The sequence below is a fragment of the Alexandromys fortis genome, unplaced genomic scaffold, assembly GCF_014885135.2.
Source record: "Alexandromys fortis isolate MF-2015 unplaced genomic scaffold, M_Fortis_MF-2015_v1.1 scaffold_54, whole genome shotgun sequence".
Lineage (NCBI taxonomy): Eukaryota > Metazoa > Chordata > Mammalia > Rodentia > Cricetidae > Alexandromys > Alexandromys fortis.
The window spans coordinates 10,315,540-10,337,380 of NW_026067958.1; the positions used below are offsets into that span (position 1 = coordinate 10,315,540).

At 41.4% G+C, this 21,841-nt stretch overlaps 1 protein-coding gene across 2 annotated transcripts in view; it reads right to left on the reverse strand.

Annotated features, from left to right (window-relative positions):
- Nucleotides 1-14,238: 14,238 nt before the first annotated feature.
- Nucleotides 14,239-21,841, reverse strand: part of Odad2 (outer dynein arm docking complex subunit 2) — a 171,752-nt gene continuing 164,149 nt past the window's right edge. For both annotated transcript variants that reach the window (XM_050152717.1, XM_050152718.1), the window contains one exon: nt 14,239-18,134. In XM_050152717.1, coding sequence (XP_050008674.1) covers nt 18,021-18,134 — 114 coding nt within the window. In that variant the 3' untranslated portion in view covers nt 14,239-18,020. The remainder of the gene's footprint in view (nt 18,135-21,841) is intronic.

Genomic DNA, 21,841 nt, shown 5'->3' on the forward strand with positions numbered 1-21,841 from the left:
CCAGACAGTTTTCTGTGTGGTCGGAAGAGAGGAGCATGCTGGGAATGGGGTGAGGCTATGAAAACTTGAATTGCTGTAGCTGTGTTGAAACCATGAGGAATGGCATCTGAGAATGAAACTATGCATAATCACACTTGAGACTGCATGCATTAGTTACTTCCACATCTCTGTGATGAGAACAGCTGGTAGACACAACTTACGATGGGAAACACTTGAATTGGCTCATGTTCTGGGGATTTCAGTCTGTCCTAGAGAGGAAGGCATGGCATGGCAGCTCTGTCTACGTGGTGTCAGGAGCAGGTGGTACCAGTGTTCACAGGACAGTGGGTAAGGAAGTAAAAAGCAGACAGGGCTGAGGGTTGTGCCATAACTTTCTAAGGACCACCTCAAGAGACTTATTTCCACCAACTAGGCCTTGTCTCCTGAAGGTTCCATGGTCCTCAGTGCTACCCACTGGAAAACAACATTCAAAACATGAGCCAATAAGACTGGAACAGGGGAAATGGCTCAGTCAGTAGAGTGCTTGTCAAAAGCATAGGACCTCAGGTTAGGTCCAGCACCAGGTCAGGTATAGTTATCCTGGTGTTGAAGGAGTGGACACAGGTAGAACTCTGGAACTTGCTGGCTAGCCAGTCTGGTAAGCTCCAGATGAAGAATCATAGAGGAAAGACATATGATATTAACTTCTGGCCTCACAAACACATGTATATATTTGCACATGTGTCAGCGCAAACATACACACACACAGAAATAGATGATAGATAGATAGATAGATAGATAGATAGATAGATAGATAGATAGATAAAATAATACTTAAAAATGAACCTGTGGGGGAACATTCTAGAATCAAACCATTACATTATGGGTTTGCTTGTCACAAAGAAGTGACATGCATATTTTTGTTGTTTCTCAGAGCATATAAAAGTTACGTTTATATTATATTAGTTTGTTAAGTGTGCAATATATTCTATCTACAAAAATACAATGCATGCCTGTTGTGTAGCAATTTTCTCAGCATGGAAACATTCTATACTGAAGGGAAACTCCTTAAGATTCCAAAAGTTCTAAGGGGAGGCTCATTAATACCCAGAAAGTAAACAGCTCAGGAGTCTCAGGAAGTCCCTGAAATGTGTTTTCACAAAGCTCCTTCTTCCACAGGGTTGTAAAACAGATTCTCTGATTACTGGAGCTGCTTATGAGTCATGTGGAAGAGTTCTAGGGTGTTGCAGAATATTTGTTTAACTATGCAAAAAGATGTGTTGCATTTGTTTAATTATGTAAAGATGTGTTGCTGTTTTACCTTGCCTGTCTAGGGCACCTGATTGGTCCAATAAAAAGTTGAATGGCTAATAGCAAGGTAGGAGGTAAAGGCAGAACTTCTGGGCAGGGAGAGTAAGCAGGAGGAAGAATTTAGTCTTGGAAAAAGGTATGGGGGACATAGCAGGAATTAGAAGGGCAATGAGTGGGTAGAAATGATGTTATCTAAAGGGTTGATGACCTAAAAGCCCCAGGTGATAGAAAGCCAGGGAGATGCCAGGGGCCAGTCAGACAGACATGGAAGAAGCAGGAAAGTAGGGCATACAAAATGAAAGAAAGGTGAAAAGCCATGAGGCAAAATGTAGATGAATAGAAAAAAGTTAAATTAAGTTAAAAGTTAGTGGGACAAGTCTAAGCTAAGGCCGAACATTCATAATTAGTAATAAGTAATAAGTAAGTAATAATTACTATCTTAGTAATAAGTCCCCATGTCTTTATTTGGAAGCTGGTTGGTGGTCCCAAGAAAGTGCCAACTATACTAGTGTCTCATCCTTTGCATGTCACCACTCTGGTTGGCTTTTGGTGACATACTGCCTTGTGAACTGTGCATACTTCGGAAAGGAATCCCAACAAACTGGTTGCTTAAGTTGGAATTTGGTGGTACCTTTACTCTGACTTGTTGCTAGTTCTCTATCTGAGCCGAGGAAACTTTTGTTCATGTATCCCCAGGAATACTATCACTACAATACCTCAAGTGAGAAAACACACTATGGATTAAAATGCTAATGACCATAGGAGCTATTAGAAAGACATCCTGGGTTGTCTTGCCCGATTTCTGGCTGGGCTGCCCCAATCTTTCCATCTGTATGAAACCTGGACCCCAAACTCTACATAATGAAGCAGCATAAAATAAGGTATGCTCCATAACCACAGGCAGAGCCAAGAACACTTCAGAATAGAAGTCAAATCCCAATCAGACTTCCCAAAGGTCAATTTGACTTGGATCTTTGCATACACCTGAGCCAGTAAATCTCCACTACTTTAAAAAAGTTATTTTGAGGGGCCTGGAGTGGTGTGGCTTGGGGTGGGGAGGGTATCATGTGTGTTCGGCATGTTCCAGTCTCTGTGTTCCAACAGCAAATTGGATAAAAATCTCGTTTTGAATCAAGATTTCTATTTGCAATTGGAAATACCTTTGTTGATACTGAGTGCAGAGTAGGCAGCAGCAGACAGATTATCTAGAATGCAAGAGTGGTTACACCCCCAGACTGCCAGTCATCATTTGGTTTTTATTAATGTTTGATTAAGAGCTTCCTGGTTTTCTTATGTCTCCCCACACAGCACCATCTTGTCCCTTTGATGTGGTCTCTACACCTTTAGGCCCCCTCTTTTTGTTCATCCTTGGTGATCTGGCTAGATATTTTTTTGTAGTTTTTTAACTTGCCTTTGAGGCAGAGCCCTGCCTTGCCAACTTGGCATCCTGTTGCCTGCCCTGCACTTTTCCGCCAGTCTGTCCACCTGCCAAGATTGTCTGTTTAAAGAGCATCCAACTCCGATGACTTCTATCTTCTCGTCAGATACTTTTTTTCTTTTCTTTTCTTTCTTTTCTTCTCCCTTGCCAATGCCTTGCACTTGCTGGAATTTCCTTTCCCAGAACTGATTATTTTTTCCTCATCAGCTTCTTTCCTTTTCCTTAGGAAAGAAATGCTATACTTAAAAAAATATTATGACTTTCACAGAAGGTTCAGTTTTCTTAGTTCTTCAGTGATTCTACCACTACTAAAAATTGAATTAAAAGGAATTTTGTCTGATGATGCATTTTGCAACATGCCATCTGCTTCTGGTGCATGTTAAAATTCATTTCAGTTTTTGGTTGGCCCATTTTTCTCTAGCAAATGTCAAAGTAGCAGAAAACCCATCTCATCACATATTAAGGGGTTACAGTGTGTGTTCATGTAATTCCATGGGAAAATACATGAAAATAAAGGAAAATTAAGGACATTATAATAACATGTTAAAAAATAAGAAGTGATGTCCCCATAGGGCAGTGATGGTGCATGCCTTTAATCAAAGCTCTTGGGAGGAAAACACAAGCGGATCTCTGTGAGTTCAAGGCCAGCCTGGTCTACAAGAGCTAGTTCCAGGACAGGCTCGGAAGCTACAGAGAAACCCTGCCTCAAAAACCAAAAACAAACAAACAAACAAACAAAAAATAGAGAGGGAAGCAGAGGGCAAGGGCCANAAAAAAAAAAGAAAAAGAAAAAAGAAGTGATGTCTCCAAGAACTTACAACAGTCTGGTCACCTACACAAGTAGGCATGCCAATATAGTTGAGGAAGAGATCCATGAGGCCTCAACCCTAGATGTAGAGATGATTGCTCAAGGAGGAAAAAAAAAATCTGTTTTTTTTCCCCCAGAAAAGAGCCCTATTATAGATTACCCAGTCTCAGGTGGTCAGCTCTGAACACATGTACACAAGAGCAACACTAAGTAGACTCTTACACACACACATGAGACTCATACGTATATGTTACATATATATGGATTATACATCTGTAACAACAATACTAGACAAAGAGATCATGAATTTAAGAGGGAGGTATGGGGGACATAGCAGGAATTAGAAGGGCAATGAGTGGGTAGAAATAATGTTATTTAAAGGGTTGATGACGTAAAAATCCCAGGTGGGCTAAGCGCTCCAGATGATAGAAAGTTGAGTTGACTGAGAGGACCTGCAGGCTGTCAGAATCCAGGTAACTTCTGATAGGCAGACCCCCATGCCATGTGATGAATACCACACCTCTGTTGGCATTCATCACACTGAGACTGTAGATGGAGTCTTCCATCCCCAAAGTTCCCTTTTCTACCCTATAAAACCCCCAAGCTCCCTGAGCCGTGTGCACAGGGTCCCTACTTTCCGAGTAAGACTGGTACCCTTCAGTTGTTCTAACTAAAGGAACAATTCTGCTTTTGGAGATGCTGCTCTCTTTTCCTCATTTCCTCATTGTCCCGATCAATCCCAATCTAACAGTACTCATATATGAAATTCTTAAAACATTCTAAATTAAAATAAAAATAGAAAGATAAAAAGTGAAACTATGATCATAATCCCAGGAGCCAAGGTGATTTCATGTTTTATGATGTCTACTTGTACACACATGCTTGTACAAGTGATTTTTCCCAGTCACAAAGGTCTTGGTATTTGCTTTGGCTGAGTTAAGGCAACAGAAGAAAGAGTGTTTGTGGTATTCTTTAGGAACTACTGCATGCTGCTGCTTGATTCATAAGAACCTAGCTCCAACTCCACATGCCCAGGCTGGCCGACTAGAGGATGAGAGACTAGTGGATTAGGTGTAGGTTGGCACAATTATTCTGTAGAGACAACATGAAAGCCTAGCAAAAGTGAGGGGCAGTCTACAGCAGATTCAAGTAGGTGGCATCCAGTCCCAGTTGCTGGCCAGCAAGATCACAAATTGAGGGAACGACTGTTAGTGATGGACTAAGCAAGAGCTAATTGATACAGAAACATTTTAGTCTAGGGGGACAGCACTGTAATGGTTTAAATGCAAAATGCTCCCCACAGGCACATAAGCTGAACACTTGGTCTCTCCTGGCAGCTGTGCTTTGGAGCCAATAGGAACTGGGGGCTACTAGCAGAAATGGGTCATTGAGAGGGGCTTTAAAAGTTGTATTCACCTTGGGTTCATGTCCAGGCTTTCTGCTTCCTGTCTGCTACTGTGATTTGACGAGATGCCTCAAGCTCCCATCAACACCAACTGAGCTGATCCTACTGCCAAGCCTTCCTTGGCACATTAGACTGAAATCCCCCAAAACTGTGAACCTAGAAAAACACCCTCCCCTAAGTTGTTTCGGCAGGGTATTTTGTCACAGCAAGTAAAGTAACTAGTGCAATGAGGGTAGAGTGCATTGACAATGAGGAAAAACTTGGATGGGAAGACAGACATTAAGATGGAGTCTAACATGGTTACTTAAAGTTTCCTACTCATGGCAAGTGTCATTTGCAAGAAATCAGGGAGAAAGGGTCTGTGTTATATAATCAAGATCACAGGAACAATGATGAGAAGGATAACATATCCCCACTTGCAAGATGTGAGACAGAGAAAGCTGAAAATATAGCTGATCAAGATAGTGAGGTCATATGGCAGTTTAGGGTTCCTGGAAGCCACTGGAACCACTCTTTGTGGTTTATGCCAATTTTATAAAATTTCTCTTGAAGAAAGTAAGCAGAACACTGCAACCCATCCTCCATGACCCTAGCAACCAGAGCACATCCCTTTAGCAGAAGCTGACTTCGGCTGACAAGAGTTTACGGCTTCTGCATGCAATGCTGTGCATTTTAGTTGGTTCTCATTGGAGCAAGGATGCTGTGGAAAGACTAGTGCTGAGTTCAGCTGCAGTGTTAGAAAACAGTTAATTTCCCCTTCATTAAACCGCCAAAGGAGAAGCCATTTACACCAACTAATATGCAAAGCCAGACAGCAGCAAAGCAGGCAGAAGGCGAATATCAGAGGGAAGTTGTGCTGTAGAAGTGGGAAACCAAGCCTCACACTCGAGTGGGACATCCTTCAGTTTGACTGATGGGAGAAGATGGTATTTTGACATGCCATATGATATATTCTTACTCCTTACTAGTTCTAGACTCCATTATTGTTGTTGTTGTTATTTGATTGGTTATTGGGTGTTTTTCAGCCATTGAGGCCTTTCCTTTATTTAATCCAAAAGACTGAAGTGAAGACAATGCCTTGCCAGAAACAGAAGACAGAATGGCACCCAGAAGAAAGAGCTCAGCTCAGCTTGGAGTTTTGAACTGTGTTTTCAAAATCATGCCTACACACAAATAGTAATCTACCAAACCGGACTCTCAGGATACAGTAGGTTTCTTTGAATTCTTAGTTACTACATAAGGAAGCAAATTTTGCAGTATGTGTCTCAGTGAAAGAGAAAGAAAGCTATTGAAAAGAATTTCTGCCACACAGAGGAAGGTTAAATCCCTCTGTTTGGGAAGGAAATGTCCAAGAATACAAGTACAGAAGGAAGTAAGACTGTGCCTGAGAGTTTGGCCCACTTTGGAGCTCGGAGAAATTAGAAGTGGGTAAGGATAGCTTCTCAGAGAAAGCATCATACTCTACTAGACTAAGGAAGACTGCTGACCAATAAGCTCAGGCAGCCGCTTAAGTCCTTAGGCATGGTTCTGTATGGGTGGAAACATTTCTTGGACTCTTAGGAGGGTGTACAACAATGAGAAGGCACAGACCTAAGAAGAGCCTGAAGTCCTAGGGTCAGATAGCTGTAAGAAGAAACATTTCTGTGGTGCTGACCTCCTTTGTTTGCTTCTTTTTAAATTTTATTTATGTGTATGGGCATTTGTCCCAAACGCATGCCTGGCAGCAGAGGGTGACAGAGCAGCCGTCGGATATCCTGGAACTGGAATGGAGTTATAGACAGTTGTGAACTGCCATGAAAGTGCAGAGAATCGAACCTGAGTCCTCTGGATTAGCTGTAGCCAGTGCTCTCAACCCCTGAGCCATCTCTCCAGCCCATTAGTTGTGCTTTTTGTTATTGTGTGTTTGTGTGCTTGGTGTGCATTTGCTTTTGTTTATTTTTTTAAGATGTTCCCCTGACTCAGCCTCCTGATGCTGGAATGGCAAGTGCACACCACCACCATTCCCAAATGGACAGGAAACTCTTGACTAGGATCCATGAGAGGGATGGACACCATGGTAGTCATTGACTCCAGAGCCCAACAGTGGGCAGCAGCCAACACTGCAGAATGCCTGTGAGCAAAGGAGTATCATTGCTTCCAAAGGGATCATTGGGTGGCTTAAGTCAGGAAACATGGCCTGTCTGTCTCTTTCCATAGTTACCGTAACAATGCCCTCCCTCACAGAGAGGGTTAAGGAAGGACAGAACTGGAGAGAAGGGAGGAATGCTGAGAGTGCAGCACTGGATTAAGTGAGCTGAGTGCAGAGAGGGTCCACGTGCCTATTATCTTACAGGAAGTTACACAATCTTTTCACCTGTAGGTAAATATATGTGAATAGATACATATATACTGAGTATACATACATATACTTTGATATATATGCACATGTAAATATACACACATGGTATATATGATCTATACATATATATCAGAGTATTGTAGAGTATATTTAAAAGAGAGTAGTGGAGGGGATACCTGGCCAGGGTTGAAATGAGAGTGGATGGAGGGAAGAGAAGCCATGGACATGTCAGTTCTGTTACTGGATGCCAGGACTGTGTGATAAACAGGAATGAAGGAGGCTTTTTCTGGTACTTCTGAGGGACTCTTTTGCACCTTCTCTGAAACAAAAATCCTCTGCTGAAAGGGCAAGAGTAAGACCCGCCCCTGCTTTGAGGAAGGTGTGAACATATTATCAACACAGGAGAATGTTGGCCACAGCTCAGCAAAGTCAGTCTGGCTCTGACAGGCCCTCTGAGCAGGAGCTGTGTTAGGACTCTGAGGAGACAGACCATGAGTCTTGGCTTAGCACAGCTGTCTCAAACATCTGTCCCACACATTCACAACACATAAGCAGAGACGAAAACACTCCCCTTTCCCTTACACCTTCCAGTTTGTTGTTTTAGTTCATAATTAGTTCAGTTTAAGGACCAGCCCAAACAAACTGACCTCACAGATTAAAAAGCACTTGCTTGTCTTCTGTTTTACATCAGCGTCAGCTTCAAACAAGACAGAATAATTGCAGTGATCTCTTAATGCTTTACCCCTTGCACTGAAGATTAAGAAGAGCTGTCGAAACGTGGGAAAATTAAAAACATAAAACAGCCCCCCTTCCCCACACAGCATCTCTTTAGTGGCAAACCTGGGGTCTGACTGTGACATTCTCTATGCACAGTGTTCAGGCAGGTCTCGGCTTGGCTGGGACATGTTTCTCTGCGAATGGAAAAGTGTGATGTGGGAAGGAAGACTGTAAAAGCACACAACGGCTTGTGCAAGTGCGTTGTCCTCATCTAGAGCCGCCTGCCTGTCAGTTTGCATTACATCATCGTACAAACTGCACAAACACCGACGTTCACCTCGCACCAAAGAAGTATCACTCTGAGAAGCAGCACAGGCCTTGGAGAGGCTCTTGGCTTCTGGATTCTTTTTCTCTTAGTACAAGAAAACCAATAAAAATAGATTAGGTAAATAAATATATAAGATAGATGAGAGAAAGAGAGAGATGATAGATAGATAGATAGATAGATAGATAGATAGATAGATAGATAGATAGATAGATGAATTAAAAAAATAAGGAACATACCAGTTTGTATACAAGAGTTGCAGAAACCTTGCTCGTATCCTTTAGGACCATGTAACTGTCACACAATGAGGGTTCCAGTGGTGTTTTAGGACATCTTGGCTAATTGGTGAGTTTGTTGTGAGACTTTATTGTCATTCCCAAATTAAGACTATACTTTCTTAAATGCCTACTTTGCACTCCGAGGGCATCTGGGAAATAAAGACACACTAACCCGACTGCAGTTGCTTAAGTGGGCATCTGCTCAGGCTGCTGCAACAAAATCCTTAGGCTGCAGAATTTATAAACAACAGACACTTATTGCTCACAGTTCCAAAAGCTGGGTGGTCTGCCAATGAAGCCCTAGCAGATTTGGTGTCTGGTCAGGGTTCCTTGCCTAGGCATAGTGCCTTCCATGTGTTCTCCTACACAAAAGGGCAGAAAGACTGCAGGCTCCCCAGAGCCTCTTTTATAAGGGTACCAACCTTAATCACTCTTCAAAGGTTCAAGCTTTAATTCCATTATCTTGAAACTGCGGATTCAGCACGTGACTCTTGGAGGGACAATACTCACTGGGGCTCTTGTCTAATGAGTCAGCAAATGTGAAACCATTGACATGTTTAGTAGGGCGCCCCACATAGACTTTGTGTGTGGGTTTATCTCGAATCTACTGGCACTGCTGGTAAGGACACTCCAAAGTATCTTTTTTTTACTAATTTTTTTTTTTCGAGACAGGGTTTCTCTGTAGCTTTGGAGCCTGTCCTGGAACTAGCTCTGTAGACCAGGCTGGTCTCGAACTCACAGAGATCCGCCTTCCTCTGCCTCCCGAGTGCTGGGATTAAAGGCGTGCGCCACCATCGCCCGGCCAAAGTATCTTTTTTTTATTGTAGATTTGAATAGCTCATTTTAAAAAATACTATTCCAGACACAGGCAAGCACAGGTGTAGTTTAGTAACATGAGATTTCATTTGACTTAGGTTATACCACCCCCTACCTACTACTACTACTGCCACACCTACTAACAATGCATTTATTAGCCTGATACCTTTACCTGCATCAAGCTGCCTGTACACTCTACTTCTAACAATGTAAAAGGCAGCTCCTCCCTTAGAAACTTTTTCTTAATGTCCCTTTTCAGCTCAAAACATCCTGCAACATATCCAGGAACTAAGGGTAATAATTCAGCCTGAGCCAGTGTGGGTGCATAGCAGTTAGGCAACTGTTTCTCTAAGTGAACTTTCAGGGAAAATGCCATATTTTCTCTGTTGACCATCTTATGTCTGTGTGTAATTGTATGTGCATATGATTAAAATCACATGCACCATGGGAAAGGACATACTCAGTAAAGACTTATGCAACCCAAACCTGCCAATCAAAAGAGACCCACCTATATCATGCATGTTTGCAACCAACTTCTTCTCTTCGTGGACCTCATCAGGAGGCTCTTGCAGTGCATCTGATCTGTGCTATCACTTTTCTTTTGGATAAGTTCTTTGTGCTTTGTAATCTGTGCACATCAATTCTTTGAAAAAGGCATTAGGAACCTGGAAACGCTTGGCCCAGCCAACTATGCACTAGCAACATTTCCAAACTGCAGTTGAAATTCTGGTATATAACCAAAAGACTATGAAGCTGGGTCCTGAATAGACAATTGTGTATTTATGTACAGCCATTCACAATAGCCCAAATGCTGGGACCAGCCACTGAGATCATCAATAGACAAAGAAGTAAACAAAATGTGTTTTATGCACACACTGGGATATTACTCAGCTTTGTATTAGAAGAAAATTTGCACACATGTTACAATATGGGAGAATCTGTAATTCATTCTGCTGGATAAAATAAGCTAGAAATAATAGGACAAATTCTATGCATTCTACCTTCTATGAGCACTGGGAACCAGAAAGCCAATATATCGGATACATTTTATATTTGAATGTGAATTTCTCTTGAATAACAGTAACAGCAGGCTGACAGGGAGAAGCCATTTATTTGTCTTCTCCAGTCTCCAAAATCTCTACCTCTTTGTTCTCCCAGACATGGAGGATGAAAGCCATTTGGCATCATAGCAGTATTATAAAAAAAAAAAAAAAACCAACAAGGAACAAAACCAAAACCTACCTTCTTACTGCCTTTCTCTGATTTGGATTACTTGCTGAATCTCGTTCTGGTAGATGCTGAAGCCCGTAATTGCTAACATATCTTTTGGCCTCAACCAGTCTTTTTTCTAGAGTAATTAAGAGTTGCTTTTTCCCCCTTTTTTGTTTGTTTTATTTTTGAGACAGGGATTTTCTGTAGCTTGGGAGCCTGTCCTGAAACTAGCTCTTATAGACTATGCTGGCCTTGAATTGGATTAAAGGTGTGCGCCACCACCGCTCAGCATCAGTTCTCTTCCACACATCCACAAACATACATTTATGAAGTAATCCTTATGGATAAGATAGCCAGGATAAGCCTTTAGAGCCTTAAAGTCTACACAAGCCGTCCTAATATACTAAAAGTATGTCTCTTTGCAGCTAACAGGTTAAGATGGTATGAAGTGGAGAGAGAATAGCTCATGTTTGTCCTGACAGATTCACTAAAGAATGTGTTGGTTTTATTTGGAACTTTGAAAATAGTGGATCAGGAACACAAGAAGTTCATCTTGCTTGTGATTTCCAATCAGCTGTGGTGATTACAACAGAAACAAAATTGAAATATTGATTTTACATTTCTCAATTACACAAAATAAAACATAAAATACTTTTAGAACTGGAGAAGTCTTTTGTCAGAGAAAATGAGAATGGAAATGAGATGCAGAGGTCAGAGAGGAGGAAACAAAAGTTGGGACGAGAGGGGATTGAGGAAGCAATTTGAGCATAATGAAGCAGTGGAAAGCAAACCCACCATATCTTAAAGGAAGATGGAGTCTTCGGGCCTTACTAGATATGTTCGATAGTCTGTATATTTTGGTTGATAATGTACATAAATAGAATATTTAAAGAGGTCAACATAATATTGTTCATCTTGGATATCTACAGAATAAACAAAATCAGTCAAAATCATTTTCTATTGACCAAAACAACTACATTGTATGAGTGATCTATCAGGGATCCTTCTTGTTATTTCACAATTACATTCTTCTACGATAGTAAAATAGAGTTCAGGGATGGATGTGTAGCTTTCTTGGCAGGTGTGCTGACTTAGCATCCACGAAGGCTTGCTGACTTAGCATCCACGAAACCTGTGGTTCAGTCCCCAGCATCACACACACTGGATGTGGTTGCATGCTCATAATCTCAGCATAAGGAAAATGGAGCAAGGAGGTTTAGAGGTTCAAAGTCACCCTCAGCTAGATAGTAAATCTGAGGTAACCTGGGATACAAGAGGTAGACAGAGAGACAGAAAGTGAATGAACTTGCAATGGTTTGTCCTGTCTCTTTAAGAGACAAACCCCTCCCACTCTCTCCCCTGCCCACTGCTGAGGCAGGCAGATCTTCCTTTGGCTTCCAGTCTGAGCTCTTTTCCTTTCTGTTTCTCTCCCAAAGAGGCAGCTGCTGCCATGGCTCCCCTCCTCTGCCCCCTTCTCCCCCCCACCTCTTTGGTGTAGGAGGGTCTTTTGTCTATGTGTTATTTTCATTGGTTAAATAAAGAGACTGCCTTGGCCTAGTTGATAGGGTGAACTCAGGTAGGTGGGGAAGCCAGAACAGAATTCTGAGAGGAAGAAAGCAGAGTGAGAGAGAGCTGCCCGCCATGTAGCTGCCAGGTCAGACATGCTGAATCTTTCCCGGTAAGCCACGGCCTCATGGTGACATACAGATTATTAGAAATGGGTTGAATCACGATGTGAGAGTTAGCCAAAAAGAGGCTAGAGCTAATGGGACAGGCAGCAATTTTATTAATACAGATCTCCATGTGATTATTTTGGGTGGCTGGGAGCCAGGCAGTACGAAAAGCAGCCCGCACCTCTTACTACATCTCTCTCTCTCTCTCTCTCTCTCTCTCTCTCTCTCTCTCTCTCTCTCTCTCTCTCTCTCTCTCTTTGTTCTTTCCTCTTCATCTCTTTTCTCTTTCCCCTCCCCTCCATAACACACAAAATAAATATCCAACCTCACTCTGCATAGCATGCCTATCCTTGTCTCTGTTTCTCACCCACCTGGCTCCCTGCCCAGGACCTGACACTGGGGACCTGCAGCCTTTTATTTTTTTTAAATATTTATTTATTTATTTATTATGTATACAATATTCTATCTGTGTGTATGCCTGCAGGCCAGAAGAGGGCACCAGATCTTGTTACAGATGGTTGTGAGCCACCATGTGGTTGCTGGGAATTGAACTCAGGACCTTTGGAAGAGCAGGCAATGCTCTTAACCTCTGAGCCATCTCTCCAGCCTCCTGCAGCCTTTTATTACAGAATGAATGTGAATACCTAAGTTTAACTATAAGACAAATAAATGGCAAAATTAACAGTCTGACCACTTTGGGATGTCTTAGTTGCACTAAGCCAGTTTTGGGATTTAAAACTCTTCCAAATGGGTGTTTTGTAGCTAGCTCCAGGGAATGTCTCCATACCCAGAGGTATATGAACAGCACAAATTGGACTTATTGGATCATAGATTAGAATAAAAGAGCACAATGTTTAGGGTAGATCTGGGAAGTGGTAAGGGGAGGAGATGGGGTGAATATGATACAAATATATGAAATCCTTAAAGAATTCATAAAATTATTTTTTTGGTTCTCTTCGAGACAGAGTTTCTCTATGAAGCTTTAGAGCCTGTCCTGGAACTCACTCTATAGACCATGCTGGCCTTGAACTCACAGAAATCTGCCTGTTTCTGTCTCACGCATGCTGGGATTAAAGGCGTGTGTCACCAACACCCGGCCATTAAAATATTTTTAAAAGCTAAACATGACATGATTAGTGAAACACACACACACACAAAGAGAGAGAAAGAGAGAGAGAGAGAGAGAGAGAGAGAGAGAGAGAGAGAGAGAGAGAGAGAGATCTTTTATTTATTTACAGGTTTTTTTTTTTTTTTTTAGAATTTCACACATGGTAAAGTTACTATTTTCAACATCTCAATTCTTTTTACAGGCAATTAGTGGCTTCTGAGAGAGGGAGAGTCAGGTTTCTTCCAGAGTAGGTTATCCAGTCCCTAAACACATGTACATATGAGTAGCAGTAGAAGTAGTCATGATGCTGTGTTGTTAATTAAATAATATAAATTATTTAATAATTTAAATCATATCCAATGCTAAATATGAATTATGTTTCCATACATTAATATTTCATATTAAANTATATAATGAAAGAAGGGTCATTGTTTTGAGAGAGGATGGAGTTGGGAGGGTACCAGAGGAGCTGGGTGGGAGGAATGAGAGTAGAAATGATGTAAATACATAATGCATACAAGTACTCATGTAAAATTCTCAAAAATTATCAGAAAAAAACAATTATTTTATGTATATATTCTATATTTTGTTTGTAAATTCAGGCTATCCCCTTTGAAGTTGATGTTCAGTGACTGAAGAAATGGCCCAGCCATTAAGAGTGCTTGCTACTCTTCTAGAGGATTCCAGTTCAGTTTTCGGCATTCACGCAGGGCTGTTCACAGCCACCTTCAACTCCTGCCAGGTCCAAGAGAGCTAACACCCTCTTTGGGCCTCCTCAGGCACCTACACGCGCGCGTGCGCGCACACACACACACACACACACACACACACACACACACACACTAAACAGGAAACAAATCAGTTCTGTCTACCATGTAGGATGCTCACTGGTTTATAATTTGCTGTATAAATTTCAAGGTCTTTTCTCTTTGTGACTAAATAGATACACTTATATAATGTTTATTAATTTTGTTATCTGGCAGTTTTGTATATGTATGTGAATCTCCCTCCTAGCCCAGTCAGCCCTCCGTCATTTCTAAAATCTTGTAAAAACAGAATAGAACCTTTTTGTTCATTGTGCATGATTGTGTGTGGGGAAAGTGGGGAGAATCCTGCCACAATGAATATGTGGAGGTCAAAGGACAACTTATGAGACTCAGTTTTCTTCTTCCACCATGTGGGTCCCTAGTAGTAAACTGGGGTCATCAGGCTTCGTAGCAAGCACCTTTACCCACTGAGCATTATCTTAGGCTCATGACTTAAAATCAATCAATCAAACAAACAAAACTCCTCACAGTATATATACTGCTTCAGATCCTGCTTTGAAATTTAATAATATATTTTGAAAAACTTCCTATGGGATTATTACTCATAGACACACTTTCAGTGTGTGGTTGGACTGCACAAGAAGGAACCAAAGCTTCTCAGCATTTCTGTTACCATGTACCTAGCTTGTTATCATATAACTACCTTTTTATTGTATACCTAGCTTGCTAGTCAACATTCCAGCACTACAACAAGTATCTAGAAAAAATTAAATTTTAAAGAGGAAAGGTTTACCTTGTTAGTTGTAGGCCATTATCAATCGGTCCCCGTGCTTTAGGCCTCTAAGAAGGCAGAACATGATGGTGGCACCATGTGGCAGAGCAAAACACAGAGAATTTTAAAGTCTTGGAATGCCTTACTGGGTGTTCTTGTTTTGATAGACACTTCCACTGAGATATAAGGAATCTATTTTATTGGTTCTCCTGCATGTTAATCAAGATTAAAAGAACCCAATACTGAAATACTGGCTCAAGAGGTAAAGGTGCATGCTGCTTGACCTGATGGCTAAAGTACATTTCCCAAGACGCTTCACAGGTGCCTCCAACCTCCATATCTCCATCACGGTACATACCCCACCATGAAAGAAATAAATTATGCAATATAGGTTAAATATCTAATACTGTACCTGAATATAGTAGCACCAGAGCAGAACCAACACTTTCTAGTTCTTATTCTCATTTAGAAAGAGACTGCTGTTTTTACTCTTCAGTACACTTGGACCATTAGTTTGAGAATGTTTGTTGAATTTGAAGTAGTGAAGTGTTTAACACATGATTTTCTTAATATGAATTGCAGTAATGAGCATAGGTTATTCCAATCCCAAATTTTCATGGAATGAAATTAGAGTAAGCAGTTTAAACTATTTGGACTGGGAAATTTTATCTTATTGACCTAATACATCAAGTAAAGGGGAAAAAGGACTTCTTTGCTCCTTTAAACAACCAAGATCCTTCTTAAGTGGAAATGCATTGTCCATGTATTTTTAAATCATAATCTCTCAGTTCTGTATGAATGCTTTAGATATACATCAGTAACACCAGTCTACGAGGAAGGAGAACTCAAGATGCCGTGCCCTAAGAGAACTGTCAATTCATTTTTAGAACACAGAAAATGTTTAAAAAGAAACAAATTATTTTTAGCACAAGTCATTCCGATAACAGTAAATTATGACTGGGAAAGGTGGAAGATCATGGCTACGGTTTCCCAAAGGAAATCCAATTAAAATTTCTTCCACCTTAAACCCCTTCCAAACTGAAGAGGCCAGAGGGCGTATTGTGTTCTCTATACATACTGTTAAAATAAAGCCTAAAAAAGAAACTCATCATAAAAAACACAGAGAATTAAAGTCTTCACTAGCACAAAATAAATATCACAAAACCCTCATACATAGAAGGAAAAATCAAATCTATAAGTATTTTCACTGCATATACTTGCTGACCAGGGGAGGGGCTGATCAGCCTCATCCACTCATCTGAAAACTGACGGTGCTTTGCAGGCTTTGACATTTTTCTAGTAAGACCAGCATTTTCTATAACTCCATTTCACAAAGTAAGCCCAACATTGGCCTTTGAGATCAACATCATATTCTGAAAGGCACTACACTGCTGGTGATTTGTTTACTTAGAAAACACCTAAGAAAATCTGAATTCTGCTTTTATCCATTTCTAAGTGTGTGGCGTCTTTAAAATGGCTGTATTGCTTTTAATTTATGCATTTGTTAACCATAAAAACAAAAGCTATGAGCACCATAAAACGCAATCCTCCTGTCAGTATTCACACGTCCCCTCCCTTCATCATTTTTTTTTATCTTGCTTCCCTTCGATTCCAGAGACACAAGAATATTTTAAGATCCGAAGCTGATGGTGAACTTCTGAGGTCACTGCAGTAACAACCTAACGATCATTCATTTCCTGTAGTTATCACAGCCCACTGCCCAGAGGTGATTGTTAAAGCTGTCAAACAGAAGTGGTTACTGTGAAACCTTTAGAAATATCTAACTGGAACTTGACAGGCACGCTTTACTCTTTAAAGTTAATCCTTAGAATTAATGCTGCTTCCTTCTTTGCAGTATTCTCATTTATATTCTCCTTCAAAAGCAGAAAAGAAAATGGGTGTTTTATGAGACTTTAGAAATCCCAGAAGCACTGGCCTTTTTACCAGAACCTCTGCCATTGCTCATCTCGCACAGGCTTTTTCATTTTGTACAAATTATTTACATTGAATTCAGTTAAGTTTATGCTTTTCTCCAAAGGATGACATATACGGTGTCTAGTATTTCTTCAATAAAATGACCTTGCCCGCTCGCTAAAGCATTCTCTGAGGGAGATCCTTGGCTCTCCGAGATGACACAAACGAAGCTGTTTTTCTGGTGAACGTTAGATGGTTGGGACAGTTAGTTCCCAAACATTTCAGAACACAGAAGTTACATAGTGATTTTTAAAAGTGTGTTCTAATGTTTCTTAGCCTGATAGAGGGCGACTAATCCTTTGTAACCACTTTTTAAAAAGTACTTCATGTGCTAGAAATCCGTTCAGAAATTCAGAGTGATTGGATGTGCAGTAATATTGTCTTTACATCAGCATAAATTAATTTCAATAAAACCGTTGGTGATTCTCTCTGAAGAAGATGAAACATATCGTCATTTACACTCGGTGTGTCCCAAAGTGAAAGGACCCCTTGTCCTTGTGGTTTGCACGTCGCCATGTGGTGACAGTTGTACATTATTGTCTTGGGTCTTTGATGGTACAGGAGAAGTTTGGGATGACCTCAGAATGCTCTTGCTAAGAGCAGCTGCTTAGGCTGAATTCTATTTAATAATCATTTGTGAAATCAGCACATCTCCTCAGAACTCTCCTGTGGTTTGCAAGCGATCAAGCAGACCGAGCCGTCAGCACAGGACAGCCAGATCGATTTAGCAGAAGAGGCATTCTGAAGGCATTCACGGGTGCGTCTGGAACCGCACACTGGAGAAAAGCTATAGTTTTTATTAAAATCATTGCCGATGCAAAAGTGGAGTTGAACTATATAAATAATGTATACATTTATCCTCAAATTCTTGGAAAATTATCACAAATTTATTGGTTTTATATTTCATTACATATTTACTTTTCATAAAATAGAAGAAAAAGATTCTTGTGATTTTAAAGGAAAAATATTTCTGTCTTAGTCTATGTGGTTTTTGTTTAGACTGTTTGAAGGACTGGTTAATAAATGCTTCTTGACTCTGTCTTCCTGACAGAGGGAGTGGTATGACCTTGTTATTTGGTAGTTTGTGTGGATTCACATTTCAAGTATATCTCGCCTTTTCTGTAGCCAGAGCCAATCTGCGGATATTAGATATACAGCCGGCAGCAGCTTCCTGGAGATCCTGGTCTGGGGACCCGACCATATCCAATAGAAGCTGTCACACACCAAGTGGGAGGAGAGAAAAGAAGAAAACCATTAATCCAAAGACATAGCTAGGCTATAGAAATAAGTTAAAACAGCATGCATTTTAAAGAAGCAACAGAGGGGCTAGGTAGACAGCTCTGTGGGTAAGAATTCTTACTGTGTAACCATGAGGACCCAAATGTGGATCTCCAGAACCCATGTAAAAGCTAGGCATGGCCTCTTGTGCCTATAATCTCAATAGTGGGCAGCAGATAGCAGCATTGAAACGGTGAGTTCCATGTTCAGTGGGAGACCCTGTTTCAAAGGAATAGGCTGAGGGTAATGAAACAGGAGGGCAGACATACTTCTCTGCCCTCGGCAGCCACACACAGAGACATACACACTCACCCCACACACATGCACACTTGTAGAGACATGCACAAAAGCAACACATGTATGAGAAACCCCATTCACGTGAATGCACAGGCTTACACAGGACCGGAATTCCTCGCATGTTCTTACCGCTTCAGTGCAATAGGTCTCCTTCTGGTGTCTCTCTGGCAAGCTTTTAGCCTTTCCACAAACCAGCAGCCTATTATCTTTAGATACCTGGCACATCTTCTTATACTCAATATCCCTGAGTTTAAAGTTTGGTTCACCTAAGAGAGTGATTTCCTAATTCCTCAGTCCCTCAATAGACTGCCCCCAATGCCAAGAAGTTTGTGTACTCTACCCCAGCATTTGTCTTTCTCCTGCTTCAGCATAGACAGCAAGGTCCCATTCCCCCACTTGCTTTGCCTTAACTGATGCCACTCCTCTACTTAAAGTGCCCTCTCACCTTCTTCTGTGACTTTGTAACTTTTATTCACTTTTAAAGAAGTTTATTTTCTTCTGTATCCACACAACTATCCCACAAAGCCACAACTGATTTCCATCAAGCAAAGAGCCATTCCTGCCACTTGGGGCTGTGGCAGTTGACTCAAGTGTCTACAACACTTGGGTGCTTAGCCTTCCCATAGCTATCGGTCCCTGTTTTCTGTCTGCTAGACTGTAAACACATAAGGAAATTTATGATATCAACATAGTGCGTATAGAGATCAGATGCCAAGTAAATGCCAAATAAACCAACTAGAACTTCTTAAAGCTAGCAGATATAACTCAGTAAGACGTTTTAAAAGTTAATTAGATTCTAGATTTTCTACACAGAAGTACTGGAATACAAATGTGGATAATGCCAGGAAATGAAGATGACTCTATCAGCAAAGACTATCAAAAGAAGAAGCATTGTGGGACGGGCTACCTATGCCACACTTGTGATTCTGGATTGTATTCTCACAAAAGAAATTATTCAATCATTTTAATCATTTTAATTAGGGGAGTGACACGGCCACGTCTGTATTTTAGAAAGTTTCCTTTCATGGCAGTGTTCAGACTGTGGACTACAGGGAGAGGGTGCTCAAGGGTATGGCTTACTTCAGAGGAGACAAGGAGTGAAAAGGGGAAGTGCAACAAAGAAGGAACTAATTTAATGGCCATTTAGGGAAGAAATATAGAATCGCATGGTGCAAGAAACACTGGTTACGCAAAACGAAAATAAAAGTACTCTCGCACCATCCGTAAGCACCAACCCAGGTGGATTTATGCCTTATGAGAATTAAAAATATGTAAAAAATTTGCAGATTGTATATAAGGACATCTGGAACAAACTGGAGTATTGAAGGTCATCTGACCTCTCTGTTCCTTGACATCTCTTTAGCCCCCCATCTCTTGCGTCACACTCCGGCTCTCTGGCTGCGGAGTCTTCCATTATGACATGGCAGTTCCCTAACAGCAGCTTGTTTCCATCACGAACACTGGCCTCTGGGTCTCAATAGTCCATGCTCTTTGGCTTGGTTTCCACAGGCAGGCTCTGCAGTCATTCTTTTATTAGCTTCTTAAAATTCCTGACATGACAGTCACTCAGGAAAGTCAGTTTTTCACATAGCCAGCTTTCACTCCAGAATGATCAATTGTGTCCAAGCCTGGCAGGAGGTAGTATATAAACAGTAAGACAAACAAATCCTCTGTAAATCCAACCACGGTGGGTTCTTCCACTGCCTAGCAAGCTAAACCTGTCTTTTTCTCTACTTGGTTCCCTTTATCATGCTTCTCAGAGTCTATTTCGGGTCTTCATTCTTCAATCTCCCATGCCACCTAGCAGCCACAGTCTCAACATATGACCTAGGTGAACTCTGACACTCCACAGAAGCCACGACGTAGGAGCAGCTCTTCAAACTACAGCCCGAGCGGTACCTCATCACAACGCTGCCGCCTCCGCTCCAGTCAGGGCACAGGTCTGTCCCATGTTCCAAGGCCTTTGTTACACTTCTATTCTTTATTCAGTTCCTTCTCTTTAGGATATTTTGCTATCAAATGCCCCATTTCTGTAACCTCTTTCTTCCTAATGGTTCTTTCCATCTTCATTTAAATGTGGTTTGGGTAGATTATATGACTCAGAGGGTAAAGGCCTGATGTTTTGAGCTTGAGCCCCAGGACCTAGAAAGGGAAGGAGGGAGTGGGAAGAAAGAAGGAAGAAGAAGAAGGAAGGAAGGAAGGAAGGAAGGAAGGAAGGAAGGAAAGAAGAAGGATGAAGGAGGGAGGGAAGGTGGAAGGAAAAGAGGAAGAAAGAAAGGAAGGAGAAGGAAGGAGGGAGGAAGGGAGGAAAGGGGCTTTCATTTGTTTCTTAGTTATCTGGCTTCTTTGCAGACTGTACTTCCAGTCAGGACTGGACCACCAAGCACTTTGAAGATAACATATTTGCTCAGCACAGCCAGTGCCCAGCCCAGAGCTAGAGTTCTGTAAATGGTATTCATTTGGTGATTACTTCACCCACTTCCAGGACTGCTTGATTTGCTGGAGGCTAGCCCTGGTCGATTAGGGAGGAAAGAGAAAGAAGGAATTTTGGCCCTTAGTTTAGTCTGGCTCTTCTCAGCACTTGTTCCAGGATCCTGCTATCGAATCCCATGACCCAGGCTTCTCTGGGCATCTGCCGTTGCTTCCTTGCCAGGCTCCCTTGGAAAGGAAACCCTTGATCTGATGCCTGTCAGAATCAAACACACATTTAGCTTCTCCTCCTTCAGCCCACATTGTTGTCTGTAGTCCCTTTGGGCTCTCAAGAATCAACTGTGTTTATTTCCAAACCCTGAACACCAGTTACACAATTCCACACTAAAGAAACCAATGAATTGTGAGGGAGGCTCCTTTAAAAGGTTTGGAAGGTGAGAATCTGCCCATTCACAAACTTTATGTTAGTTGTCTCATCCAGGCTAGTACTCTTCATGGGACACTGAGTAAATTTTTTTTTATAGCCAACAATGCATCAGGGTGACTGCTTCTCTTTAGGCAATTCAGTTTGCCTAAATTCTTACATAAAGCATGCCACTTAGCTCTATATCCAGGAAGAATGCATACTGATATTTTTGCTAAAAGTTGGCCAACAGAACTTCATAAACTACTGTTTTAAAAGTCTAACCCAGACTGGGATAGCTCGAGCAGTAAAGTGCTTGCCTTGCATATAAATCTGAGCTCAGTCACCTGAACCTGGGTTTTTTGTTTATTTATGTTTTGTGTTTTGAAGAGTTGGACATGTACTCCCAGCACTGGGGAGGTAGGGACAGTGGGATCCCTGGGGCTCAATAGTCAGTCAACCTGACTTACTCCTATTTGGCAAGTTCCAGCCCAGTTAGAGGCTCTGTCTCA